The sequence below is a fragment of the Trachypithecus francoisi genome, unplaced genomic scaffold, assembly GCF_009764315.1.
Source record: "Trachypithecus francoisi isolate TF-2019V2 unplaced genomic scaffold, Tfra_2.0 Lachesis_group11, whole genome shotgun sequence".
Lineage (NCBI taxonomy): Eukaryota > Metazoa > Chordata > Mammalia > Primates > Cercopithecidae > Trachypithecus > Trachypithecus francoisi.
This window is the reverse complement of record NW_022681456.1, coordinates 95,746,834-95,760,956: the sequence shown is the minus strand read 5'-3', so window position 1 is coordinate 95,760,956 and position 14,123 is coordinate 95,746,834. Positions and strand designations below refer to the sequence as shown.

Here is a 14,123-nt window from a genome sequence, read left to right as displayed (position 1 = left end):
TCAAGGTCAGTTTTAGCTGACATTGCAATGATGGTCAAAATTAATTATAAATTTTTCTATTAATAGAAGACTATTTGAAATATAGACTTAATAAGCCTTACCTCAAGTATATATTAACTCTTAAAATGATATACACAAATAACTGGAAAATAAGTAACTGGACATGTTCAGGGACAAGTGCTCAAATATTTTTACAAGTATGTATATGACGCCGGGCGCGGTGGCTCACGCCTGTAATCCCAGCACTTTGGGAGGCCGAGGCGGGCGGATCACAAGGTCAGGAGATCGAGACCATGGTGAAACCCCGTCTCTACTAAAAATACAAAAAAATTAGCCGGGCGCGGTTGCGGGCGCCTGTAGTCCCAGCTACTCAGGAGGCTGAGGCAGGAGAATGGCGTGAACCCGGGAGGCGGAGCTTGCAGTGAGCCGAGATCCGGCCACAGCACTCCAGCCTGGGCGGCAGAGCGAGACTCCGCCTCAAAAAAAAAAAAAAAAAGTATGTATATGACCAAGAATATTAGACCACCGAGTCAAGCCAAAAGCTGACTTGACTGTCTTGATTAGTCAAATAGTTATAACCACAGTGCCAGCCTAAATCTGGAAAATAAATTTCATGATTGTCTTTAGCAGTAAGTGCAGCAGGCATTTAATACAGTCTAGCAGGTAAAAAACATTAGTCACTTACTGCTTTTGTTCCTTGGCCTTTGATTTTTCTGCTTTCTCATATGCCTTTCTCCTTGTTACAGGAGAAGGCTCTGGAATTTTTTTTTCTGGTAGAGATGACTGCCTGGAACTAAAGTAAAATAAGATTCTTTAATTACCTAATTCTAAATTTGCACATACAACTTTGGTAGACAGTCAATCTAAAATTTGTAATAGGTTAATAATTGGAACCTGAGAAAGATTATTACTTGAGAACAAAAAATAAAACTAACATAGGAAAATATTACATGAGCTATTTTTAGTTGATGGAAGCTCAACAACCATAATTTTTAAACTGGTGATCTTATTAAATATATAACAACTTATCATCTTTGAATATAAATATCAATGATATGCTGCCAAATAGCTACAACAAATATTTTGGATGTGTTTTAATTTCACTGGTAATTATTTCAGATGAAGAAAAATTATCTTTATAGTTTTGTAAGAACAAAAATATTAGCATATCAGAATTTAAGAAACAATGAGATTTAATGAATTAATATTGAGACACAATCACAAAATAGTTCTATAGGTAATCATACACACACAAAAATACATAATCAGTTTACTTAGCTAGTATTTAATTTGTATCTATGTATATTTTAGTAATAAAGTATTCTTGCCTTAAATATTTTAAATGCCAAATGTCTGCTTGTAATTAAAAATTCAAGAAAATAATTTTTGTATATGGTGGTAATGAATTTTAACTGAAAAAAAAAAAAAAAATGTCTAGGCCAGGAATGGTGGTTCACACCTGTAATCCCAACACTTTGGGAGGCTGAGGTAGATGGGTCACTTGAGGTCATGAGTTCAAGACAGCCTGGACAACATGGTGAAACTCTGTCTCTACTAAAAATACAAAAATTAGCTTAGTGTGGTGGTGGGCGCCTGTAATCCCAGCTACTTGGGAGGCTGAGGCAGGAGAATCGCTTGAAGCCAGGAGGCAGAGACTGCAGTGAGCCAAGATCACACCACTGCACTCCAGCCTGGGCGACAGAGCAAGACTCCACCTAAAAAAAAGAAAAAGTCTGGGGGAAAAAAACCCACTGAGGAATTAGACAGCAAGACTTCCAGAATGGGTTTACATGATTCCTTTGTAAAAGCAAAAACTAAACGTAATTAAATTTTGTGTGCTTGATTTTTCTAATCAGGAAATCACATTTTAGCAATCCTGCATCATTTAAATTACAAGGATCACTTGAGTAAAAGTTATGCAGTAATGGCTTAGAAGAGTTACTGCACTAAGTGAGTGACCAAACTCTCACAATGTATAAAGAATTACAAATATATGAGTATAAGCATGTGAATTTACGAAAACTACAAACTAAGTTATCTAGAGGCAGAGGCCAAAAGATATTTTTTACAACCTGTCATAAATGATACATTTTTAAAATGTAAAAAGACAAATAGAAGAGATTACCTGAATCTGGATTCCAGGCCTTAGATTTAGTCTTGAAGTTCCAAAGTCTCACGCATCTGACAGGTTAAACACCTAACACATGCTAGTTCCTAAAATCTGACCTGAGTTCCATATCACTACCTTCACCAAAAGCATTTCTTCTACTCTTATCACAAAAGCAATGAAGCCATAAACTATACTGGTTAGCAATCTCTAACAGCAGATCCAACAGTTAATTACATAGGCTACCTCAAGCACATGCAAGAAAGTTCTGTCATCATTAAAATTAATTCTGGAACAAAAGGTAGCAGATGGGATTACTGAATGGAAAACAATGGAACTATCCTCATAAAATGAAGAATATTATGAGAAACGGCTATTCGAGTGTGGAAAGTTTGTTATTTCTTATTATTCACTGATCATATAGTGTGTGCCACTTTTGGGGGGGGGGAATACTCTTCAGTGCAGAGATGTATTCATTCCATAAATTATCTGCTAGATCACATGTGAGGATTAGTTTGAAAAATGACGTTAACAATCTTTACCAGTGAATGACTAATCTAATATTAACTATCAAAACACACACATGCACACATGGTACACATATGCACACACACACATATGCACACACACAGGACTATGTGGGAAAATCTTTCTTTGTCCTCAAGATAATAATTAAAAATAGTCTATGCAAGATTTATTTTGAATAGGAGGTTTTTTGTTCAGATTATCATAAGAAAGAGAATATTTCCTCCTTCAAATCTTTAATAATATCAATACAAATATTTTTCAGGCGTCACTCATCCCAGATAAACAATATGCTTCAAGGTAAAAAATTAGGAAAGTTCAAAATGTATTAAATTTGTAATTGGTATTTTCTTTTTTCTTTAAAAAGAGTCAGCAAAGATTTACTATCCTGACAGGTCTCTCAAAACTAGGATATAGGTAATTTAGAGAAAATTTAAGAGTCTAAACTTTCTGTTTATACATAATAGTTACATAACAGTTTTATAGGTATAACTTTAATTTAGGTGTTTCTATATAAGCATTGTCTGTAATTCATAACTCAGACGTTATAAAAATTATAACTCTTAAGAATGATCCTAAAACTTGGCAACAAGACAAAGCAATTCAACAAAGGACCTTTCAAATTATTTCAACTCTCCAATAAATTAGGGGAGACAACACCTAACAAATTATTTCGAAAACCAGAGGTCAAATTTACATAAATTTTAAATAATAGAAATAAGAAATTAGCAACATGCATACTTTTTTTAAAAAAAAAAAGCCAAAAGAAAAGAAGTTAGTGTAGCTGGGCCAAACTTACATGCTGCCTATCTTAGAAGGTAAGCCAGGTGGGGGAGAGAGCTCTTTTTCCCTAGCAGAAGTACCACTTGTCTCTGTATTCATTCCAATCTCTTGCCCTTCTGCAACAGGTGTAAGAGGGCCAGGCAAGGAAGCATCTCCTGTACTAGTATCTGAAGCTAGTTCACTGCTATCTGCATACAGCAATTCCATCTGAGTGGTGGTTCTCCTTCGGGCCTAGTCAAAGAATGGAAGGAAAAGCAATCAGGAGCAAACTCTTGCATAGAAGATGATTAGGGAACAGAGATTTATATGAGTTTGAAATAGGTAAAAACATTTAGCGTGTCTTTTCCTAGAAGGTGTGCCAAACATAGCATGTGAGATAGTGACAAGCCAGAGCTATAGCTGGACAAAACCTTTAGAGGCCAAAATAATAGCCAACATTTGTATTGTACTTACATGCCAGGCACTGTTCCACACACATTATTATATTAGCAGGAGTAATATCATTATCTCAATTCCCAATCGGGGAAACTGAGGCGCAAAAAAGCTAAGTAATTTGCTCAAGGTCATACAGCTAGTGAGTGACAAAGCCAGATTCAAAGCCAGGCTGTCTGCCTCCAACATTACTGTGCTCTCCCGCCACTTGCGGCCAGCTCCCTCAAAATATAATTTAACAAAAAAAATAAAGGAAGAAAGACATTAAACCAAAAGATAATTGCAGAGAAGCTCAACTAAATCCTGTTTTTTCCCATGCTTAATTTCTTTTTCTAATACAAGTTTTTTTCAGTTATTGTAAGCCTCTTCCCATGATACCTTAAACAGATGTTTAATCTGCCCACTGGACAACACCAGCCAGTATCAGCTTTGGGCAGCCTGCTGAGGCAAGTAAAGGTTATTTTCCTAGAATCTAAACTCACTATAAGCATTCCTTTCCTTACTCTTGAAAACCAAGTGACTATCCGGTTATTGCTCAGTTAGTTGTTGATGTCACTGAACAGATAGATAATCAAGTGGTTTACCAGATTATAAGCCTCTAGAAAGCAGCAAACCTGTTTTTTCAGCTGTGTAGCCCCAGCTCTTAACACAGTGCTGGTACGCACAAATTTAAAATATATAATCAACTTCATTTTTTTCAATCAATGAAAAAGAAATGATATGAGATGCTTTCCAGGCATCTTAGCAGTTCAAACGGAGTACCAGGTAGCACTTCAGAAAATATTTAAAAAGAGAAAGCCCTATAGCCATTTTTTACACTCTTAATTCTCTCCACAGCCAAGAGCCTAGAGCAGAGATGAAATTTTTCTTGGGAATTCTTAACCCAGGTGGTTCTTTTAGGAGATGACCTTTAGGCCACCACTTCACATCTCTCTCTAATGTCCCACAGTGGCATAATTAAATAGGCTTTCTCAGGGCCCAAAAGATAAAATTTATCTTAAGAGATTCTCTCCTTTGCTTAGGATTAGATCCAAACCATAGCAGAATGTTTTCTTTGAGTTTTGTTAACTTCTGTTTAGACACTTAGAACAATAAAACACAAACTACATGCTGCCAAGCCAACAGCTCAAAGACCATGTGTAAAAGCTTGGAGATGTTTTTTGATTGGCTTGACCAGTGTTTTAATAATCCGAGAAATTTATGTAAAAATTCGTATTTAAGAATTCTCTTGAAAAAACAAAGGATCTGGTAGCCTTAGGCTCATATTCCCACATGGTAAAAATGAGCAAAACTTGATGGTGGCTATTTCCTTTTAGATGGGACATGTACACTCCAGGTAGTCATAATGATGACCCATTTGTTATTGTATATCCAGCTAAATTAGTCATTTGCATTACCTGATTAACCACTGTGGGCCTTAAATATACACTATCCATTGCACAGTATTATTATTTCAGGTCCTGATTCAATCCATTCACTCAACAATATTCAATAAGCACCGTAAGAATTCTTTGTTTTCAAACATTGTAGGATTGTTAGTCAAATCACCTACTATCAAATGCTACCGCATTCAACCTGATATGTACCATTAGGTAGCTCACACATTTAACTGCATGTATAATTTATATCATTTTTAAAAACCGTATAAATATGCATTATAGATTCATAAGTTTTTAACACATAATAATTACGGACTGGATTATTATTAAAACCACCTCAAGGCACAGTTAAATAAGAAATACTTAAGAACACACTAGAATGCTAAAATTTAAGAAATTTCCTGCCAATCTAATGAAATTGTATGGCACTACACAGTCTACAATTTAGTTAATCAGCAGCTTAAGAATCACCATCCATAATTGTGTTATCCAGTGGGAAAAATATAAGAATACAGTAAAGCCCAATTTCCACCAAGGAGAATTTTTTTTTTTTTTTGAGACAGAGTCTTGCTCTGTCGCCCAGACTGGAGGGCAGTTGTGCAATCTCAGCTCACTGCAAGCTTCACCTCCTGGGTTCAAGAGATTCTCCTGCTTCAGCCTCCTGAATAGTTGGGACTACAGGCACCCACCACCACACATGGCCTTTTTTTTTTTTTTTTTGTATTTTTAGTAGAGATGGGTTTTCACCGTGTTAGCCAGGATGGTCTCGATCTGCTGACCTCATGATCCACCTGCCTCAGCCTCCCAAAATGCTAGAATTACAGGTGTCAGCCACCATACCTGGCCAGAGAAATTTTTTAATATTAATTTTTTCAGTTACCACTTAAAGGGAAATATGATTAAAAAAACTAAATAAAGAAGAGCTTTAGTAAAACCAGGCCCTCTTGCTTATCTATTAAGAGTCAAATCTGAACCTATGTGTTTAATAGCAATAACAAATAATGGTGTAAAACGTTTACCTGATACTTTCAGTTCTTCTTACCTTGCTCTTAGGTTTCACTTCACCACAAAGCTTCATGAGATCTGAAGACAGTGTGCTATATGCAAATAAATAATTAAGCACAAGATTAAATAGAAAATTATTATAGAAAGCTATAGCTCCTCTATATCAATGACTAAAAAAAAATTTATATGCCTATGGGAAATACAGAAAGACAATATTTAAAGTCAAAATGAATTAATTTAAAAATAATTTATTTATGTTTCTTAAATATTCAATATTTTCATTTTAAAATGTATGATGGTTAAGCATAACTTACCTTGGTTTCTATTTACTGTTTCTAAGTGCTATTCACTAGGCCATTAGATTGAAAATTATTTGTTTTATAGTAATTATTTGATACAATGAGATAAAAGTATTTAAAATATTATGTAAATAAGTCAACTCTATTGTTTCTAAAGGCCTTCTTACCTTCCTTCTGATCCTGGGCTGTTTAAAGGTGCATCCTCATCAGTACTATCCTCTACGTTTTCTACAAAAAAATGTTTAAAATGTAAGCATTGTCCCTATGTCACAGTTTGGTGACTGCAATCCATATGCTGTAATAAACAACAGCTCAAAATCTCAATATGGGCACGATGGTTTTAGTAACTGAATCTAAATAGACAGAATTGTAGAAAAGTATTTCTAAAAACTCTCCTTTGATTGTGTGTTCCAGAATGAGTAAAACATGTTCAAATAGGAAAACCATGACTTTGAATGGTAGAGTATAGAAGAATAACATCCTTCTGAATGAAATGGGTACATATGACTATTGCAGAATCATGTATGTATCCTGTACTATCCAAACATACAAGAATCTACTGTTTAAAAATATAAAGTAAACACTACATGGGCCTCCTTTAATGTACTAAGCCAACCAAGAATACTACATAAAGTATAAATATAGTTGTTATACTTTATCAGTTATGCCAATGTACCTAGATATTTTTCCTTTTTTAATTTCTGTATTTTTGCCTTCATATAGAAAGAGAGAAGATGCGTATGAGGGTGTTCAGAACGCACATATCAGCATGCAGCTCATTCACATGAACACAGAAGACAAAACCAATAGGTTTGCATGCAACAGCTCTGTAAACTAATACAAAGAAACCACTGCTATTTCAGAACAACTGTAGCCGACTAGGGAAAAGGGAGAAGAATTAAACATATAAAACTGTTAGGAAGTCAATAAATAAAACAGTCACAGAAAGTAAACGACTTAAAATGCCAGCAAGCCCCTAACATCGGTGTAGGATGTTTTAATGTATATATTTTATTATAAAAATCATTCCATAAATCTAAAGACAAAATTATGGGCGACATATACATTAAAGAACAATATATACAGTTCATACCCTTTTAATTTTAAATTTTATATAATATAGGTAGACTACGGCACCATTAGTCAATTGATTCATTTCTCTCCACAAATGTTCCCTTCCTTTCTCATTGTTCAGTAAGACTTGGTACTATTATGTAAAATAGAATCATATCTAGGACTCACTCAAAGGGGTTTATTTTCTGAAGTGAAAAAATATGGTGATTTTGAAGGCAATATGTATCTCATTAGAGGAAGGCTCAAGGACTTGCTTCACAGAAAGGATAATTGAGTTCTAAGGTACTGAATTAGTAAAGAATATAGAAAATTATGTTATGAAGAAATGACAAACCTAGCCTCTGTTTTCCCATGTGTTTTAACAGCAGGCTAAGATTTGCTAGTATTTATCTTGCAGAGTGTGACAGAATTAAATGTTAAACATCATGCAAGTGCTTCGTAAAAAGCTCTTAACTCCTGCTTGTGCCTGTACGCCCTAGTTAGAGATAATGGTGTCTTCACAGAACCAGTCTGGCCGGAGCCCAGAGGATCCCACCCAGAGGGTCACCAACTCAGACCCTCTTCAGTACCAAGTTTGGGCTGAAGTATTATAGTTATCTGGGCAGCAGGACACACCAACAACTCACTGTTGTACTCTCAGGTCTGAGAACACAACTCTAGCCCAAAATTAGCTTCTTTTCTTATCACAGTAGCTTTAAAGCCAAAGACAAAACAAAACTCCCAAATACCCTAAAGTTAATCTATATCATTATAAAGTTTCACTGTCTCACTTCACTGGAAGTTAACCAAATAGCTGGATTTTTAAAAGTCTTCCTTTAAAGTTATTCTTTTAAAAACATATGTGTGTGTGTGCGTGTGTGTGTGTGTGTGTGTAGTTTCCATATACTAATTATATATTTAAAAATTTAACATTGCAGCCCCTGAAACTGCTGTCCTTAGAAAGGTCTGTTTGGAAAACTGGACTTTGGCTGACATATGAAAACAGCTCTCAGAGGGTCTCAACTATTAACCAATAAAAGTGGCTCACTGTACATTAGAATCTGCAAATGATATGGCTTATGCTGAACACTTGCTTTCCTTCTGGAAGTCTAGACCAACAGAAGGTACATATGTCACTCACCATCCCCAGTAAAACCCTTGGGCACTGAGCATCTCCTGGACTTTCCTGGATATAAACATTGCACCAATATTGCTGCATTTTTTGTTCTGGGGAAAGAAAGTACTCTGTGTGATCTCTCATGAGAGGGAGAGAGATACAAATGCCTGGACATGGATTCCTCCAGAGGCCATCTGTGTCTTTTCCCCTTATGAACATTGATATCATAAATCTTAAGTCAATAAGCCCTGTGAGTCTTCTAGCAAATCTCTGATGATAGTGGTGACCTTTGGGATCCCAACACAGATACAGAAAAATCAGGATGTTCTTTAAAAGCTACAAAAGTACAACCCTGTGAGCATGGGGCGTTGGCCCTGGTTCATCCTCTAGCCCTAAGTTTCATCATTCCATGTCATGAACTTGCTGCTCTGGAGCATCAACCTGTTTGTAGGCCTCAGGTACACAAAAGTGTGGCTAAATTCCGATGCCTTAGCTTTTGCTGCCCCTGTGCCTGGAGCGACTCTCTGGCCCCAATTCAACCTTGTCTTTTTCCTGGCTAACTCTTTTTCTTCACTTATATTTTAGCTTAAATGTCACCTCGTCCAGAAAGCCTTCATTAACTCCTCCATTCTTGTTAGGTGGTCCTACTCTGTGCTCCCATAAATCTATAGATCTCAATCATTGCCTTCACTGCAATATATCATAATCCGTTCATAGTCTCTCCTCCTCAGTGGGGCATCAAGTCCATAAGGACAAGATCAGCATCTCACTCATCTTTGAATCCCAGCATACAGCCCAATGATTGTGATAAAACTGGAGAACAACTAAATGATTTTTAAAGCAATGTACCTATGACTTTCTAGCTTCTGTGGATTTAAATTTCATTGTTTTCTCATCTCATGCTTTTTATTTAGCTCCTTTCATCTAGAAGAGCCCCGGTTCCTAGGGCAAATTTCTACCATGAGTCGTAGGTTACATTAGCTGAATGAGTTCCTACTCTCTGCTTCTGACCCTTCTTTAAGCTCCAGAAAATTGAAATTTGTTTGAAAGTTGGAAAACAGTAACACTGCTCATCAAATTACCAATTTAATATTCTTCTGCACATAAAAACATCAAATAATTTATCTTTCGAGTTAAAAGAGAGCATATATTACTATGAATTGAGCCACTAAGAAGAACAAAGAGAAGGAGAAGGAGAAAAAGAAGGAGGAGAAAGACGAAGAAGGAGGAGAAAGATAAAGAAGAAGAGGAGGAGGAGAGGAAGAAGAAGAAGGAAGAGAAAGAAGAGGAGGAGGGAACAAAGAAGAGGAGGACGGACTGGGGAGGAGAAGGAAGAGAGAGAGGGAGAGGAAGAGTGAGAGGGACAGAGGAAGGAGGAGGCAAAGAAACATGCTTGATAACATATGGAATGGAAAAAGGCTAGTTATAATGCCAGGTACTTGAACAGCCTGACCAATATTGTTTCAACTTGTTCTGATAAAATCCTTTGGATAGTTTTGTTCAGTTTACAGTATTTAAAAGTGTGTGCCTAAATTTACAAAAATAAAACAGATAAGAATATACATATATATATATACACACACACACACACACACAAAGATATATACAGAAGAAAGTTATTTATGAAGTTAAAACAATAGATGCACGTTAATAGATATATTTAAAAATTTTAACAGAACATATATATTATGTTTTTCTATAAGAAAGAGAAAGAAGACAGGGGGTTTATGAAACTGGAGCCACAACTGGAACTTAAATAATAAAAGAGACAACTAACAAAAGCATACTTCTTTAAACATCTAAGAATTTTAAAATCAAGAATGTTTAATAAAGATAAAAGACTTAGTGTGTTTGTGGCCATGGATACATTTCAAAAAAGATCATGCAAAAACCACTTGACCGCCAATAAAAATCTTTAAAATAAGATGTACCACAATTAGTGTACATGAACAATTAGTAATTCATGCAGCTGTAGGATACACAGAAAGCTAAACATACTTACCTAATGGTACGCTATCTAGATCTGTGTAAATAACAGCAAAAAGGAAACAAAAAGCAATACTCCAATCAAAACAGATTCAATGTTAAAAACTCCCACATAAAACAAGATTATGTACCATTTACATGTAGAATAGATGCCATAGCAAACACTTATAAATTTATTTTTAAGGCAGTGAGATACACAGAGTAAAGTAATGAAACTTGGTTAATATTTTAAGTAATTTAGATAACCAATATGAAAACTTGATTGGTCTTCTTTGCCCATAAAAACTAATTGCTTAATAAGGTTAAGTAAGCCATTTTAAGTTGGTAATCATTTCTTGGAATGACAACAATTACCTTGCCAAAATGTACACATGCAAATTAAAGAAAGAATAATTATTAAAAGCATGAGTAAATATAGCATCTATTCAATCAAGCCATAGGGGAAAGGGAAATACTATACCATGTTGAAAAAGCAAAGCTACCATGCAAATTCATTTAACTAAAATCGAATACAAATTACCTTGTAAAGCATGGCCTAGTAAAGCATCTAGCTCAGGATTTAATTCTGCCTTCTCTTTCAACATATGGAATAAGAGCTGGTTTTGGGTAGCACTGGTTATTTCTGTTTGTTTGAGTCGACCTTCCAGTACTTTAATTTGAGCCTCTTTCTGGGCGGCCTGAAGACCCTGAAACACAACAAAAAATTATCTTAGGTCATATTAAACAGGATCTACCACACAAAGATCTGTATCAAACAGCAAATGAATATGATATATGGGCTTGACATCAGACAGACCTTGAGTCATCCCAGCTCCTCCACTAACTGGCTTAGTGATCATGGACAAGTTCACCTGTCCAAGATGTTATCTTCTGGATTCTCAGTTTCCTCATATGCAAAATGAGATCAATAATAATTACCTCTTGGCACATTGTGAAAATTAAGTGAGATGGCGTAACAACAGAAAGAGTCTAACAATCCCAACATGGAAAAAAAAAGTGAGTCAGAAACCATTATCGTCTTCAACATTTAGGCAGGGTTTTCTTACAGGTGACAAATTAGAGACTTTACATTCAAAATAAGAGAATGATTAAATTATTTTTTCTTTTCTGATTCACTTTTGATCTGTAAAGAATCAATGTTAAATTAGTTATGATACCAAATTTGTTTGCATACTGAGAAATTTTTTTCTAATTTTTCCTTTGTTAAAGCAAAAGGGGAATTATTTCTTAAGCTGTTTATCTGCTCTAATAAACAAACGTAATAGATGACATGCTAATGAAATTGATCTAAATATTTCTCACTCTTCCTGACTCTAAAGAAGGGTAAAAGAAATACTTTCCAATTATGAATAATCTTCTTCCTTATTACAAAGCGAAGGGTTACTACAGAAAGATAAATAAAACTACAGTGAATTAGTCAAAACTTAGGTTTTCAGTAATAGTGTGGTTATATCTTACCTTATTAATGCCCATTGACAAGAAGTGATCTAGCAGGTATCGAGCTTCTGTAAGGGTGCAGGCATTAATGACTGCAGTAACATCCAATGTCTCACCTTCTTCCTATATAAAATCAGCATAATACGATGACCATTACTTTGAGCTGAAAACAGAAGGTAACAGCCTATTGTTTCATATATTTATTTCCTAGTATTGGGCTAGCTAACGAGATGCTCAGATAAGTGCAATATATGATCATTACACCAAGAAACATAGGGTTTAGTTGAAAAGATAAGATACATTTAAGCAGCTAAGAATTCAAAGTGGGATGTAAAAATGACCCATGTGTTACATAAACAATAAATGTTATCACACAATCAGCAGAGAAATCTGTAAAGCAAGCAGGAAGTGGCATACAAGTAAAATCCAAGCATTAGATTAGACCAATAAATAGAAAACACCTTCATGTAAAAACTCAAAGTGCTTTGAATAATAAACAATACAAAAGTACTTTTCATTAAGCCATTACACTTTTCAAAAAATTACAAACCTTTGCTTCTTCCATCTGCATTATGTTGGCTTGACAATCAGAAATACTGTCGTTGATGTAATCTATATTAGCAATCAGTGACTCCATCTCTTCATTGATATTAGCCACATTTTTATCTCCCTCTCCATTCTCCTTAACTATCTTCTCCCTTCTTTTTGAAAGTTTCTCTCGTCTTTTTGTCAGTTCCTCCCGTTGCTATTGAGAAAGCAGGTTGGATTTTAAGAAATTATGTTCATCTATTTATATACAGTAGAATCAAAACCCCCCAAACACTTGGTAAGTGTTAAATTTACCCAGGAAACAAAATTGGAAGAGTAAAATTAACAGTCAGCTAAACGGGAGCATATCTACTTTCTATTTCCCACACCTTGAGGAGTCTATTCATATCTGCCTCCATGTTGGAAATGGTCATCTTCTGCATGATGATGTCTGTGACTCTGCGCTCAAGGAGCTGCCACTTCATGCGGGCTGTCTTGGAAATAAACACTCGGCCAGTCAATCCTTTCCTCTGATATTTTTTCCTATAATCATATAAAACAGACAAGCATAATTACTTATGCACTTATTTGATTGTGTACTGCCAAATAATGAGCCATTTTTTCATTTAAGTACAACATTCCGTATTAATGGCCAAGAAGATTACGTCAGCAGGAACAGAATTATGTAGACCTGGTTCCATTTGTTGCGGGCGCTGGTAAGGCCTGGACTCTCGCCACAGGAATTCTCATTTTCTGCTGGACTCCTGTCCTTGATGAATCTGTTTCGACAGCAGCTGCACTGGAACTTGTGTCCTGAGCAGGGGCATCAGATGAACTCAGCTTCCGAGTAACTTTCCCAGCCACTTTATCTGACATGGGTCTTACTTGCCGACGAAGAGCTGTAACCTGAAATTGCAGCAGAGGTTGACTCATTCTCTTAGTCTATAGAAAGACATCATATATCTCAAAGTCAGAATGTTTCTTCCAAATGGTCAGCTTGCTTACTGTACCTCTTCCGTTTTGCGACGTAGAACCACTTCTTGGTTTCTTTTTTGGGCTTCCAGAAGTCTAAGTTGATGCTGTAAAATAATATTAAATAAGTGGAAATACTAAAGTGAAAGACACAATATTTCCTATTCCTATATGAATATATTTCCCCATACCCCTGGGAACTATGAGTTCTTAGCAGGATCTGAGTCAACAACCTTGTATACATTATTACAGGTACAGCTGTTTATTCCAACAAACACAAATAAATACAGATATACCTAATCCCTTTTTGAAAAAAATGAAAGGTTATCTCTGTGTTGCATACTTAAATTTGATACATTTGGTGCTTACCACATGCAAGTACTTTTCTAAATTCTTTACAAATGTTATCTTATTTAATTTTGTTAGATATTTTGTTTTAGTTGCTGTTTGAGGCACAAATAGGAAGAAACAAAGTTTAGAATATTTTCAATTGAGTCATC

The 14,123-nt window shown here is 35.4% G+C and overlaps 1 protein-coding gene across 12 annotated transcripts in view; it reads right to left on the bottom strand.

Annotated features, from left to right (window-relative positions):
- Positions 1-14,123, bottom strand: part of KIF21A (kinesin family member 21A) — a 164,869-nt gene that overhangs the window by 32,735 nt on the left and 118,011 nt on the right. For 9 of the 12 annotated variants that reach the window (XM_033222442.1, XM_033222431.1, XM_033222432.1 and 6 more), the window contains 11 exons: positions 13,662-13,730; positions 13,343-13,557; positions 13,041-13,194; positions 12,674-12,868; positions 12,145-12,246; positions 11,207-11,372; positions 10,703-10,723; positions 6,698-6,758; positions 6,269-6,323; positions 3,432-3,646; positions 686-793 (listed from right to left, as the gene is read on the bottom strand). In XM_033222442.1, coding sequence (XP_033078333.1) covers positions 686-793; positions 3,432-3,646; positions 6,269-6,323; positions 6,698-6,758; positions 10,703-10,723; positions 11,207-11,372; positions 12,145-12,246; positions 12,674-12,868; positions 13,041-13,194; positions 13,343-13,557; positions 13,662-13,730 — 1,361 coding nt within the window. The remainder of the gene's footprint in view (positions 1-685; positions 794-3,431; positions 3,647-6,268; positions 6,324-6,697; positions 6,759-10,702; positions 10,724-11,206; positions 11,373-12,144; positions 12,247-12,673; positions 12,869-13,040; positions 13,195-13,342; positions 13,558-13,661; positions 13,731-14,123) is intronic. The other 3 variants (XM_033222434.1, XM_033222435.1, XM_033222437.1) reach the window with 1 other exon arrangement.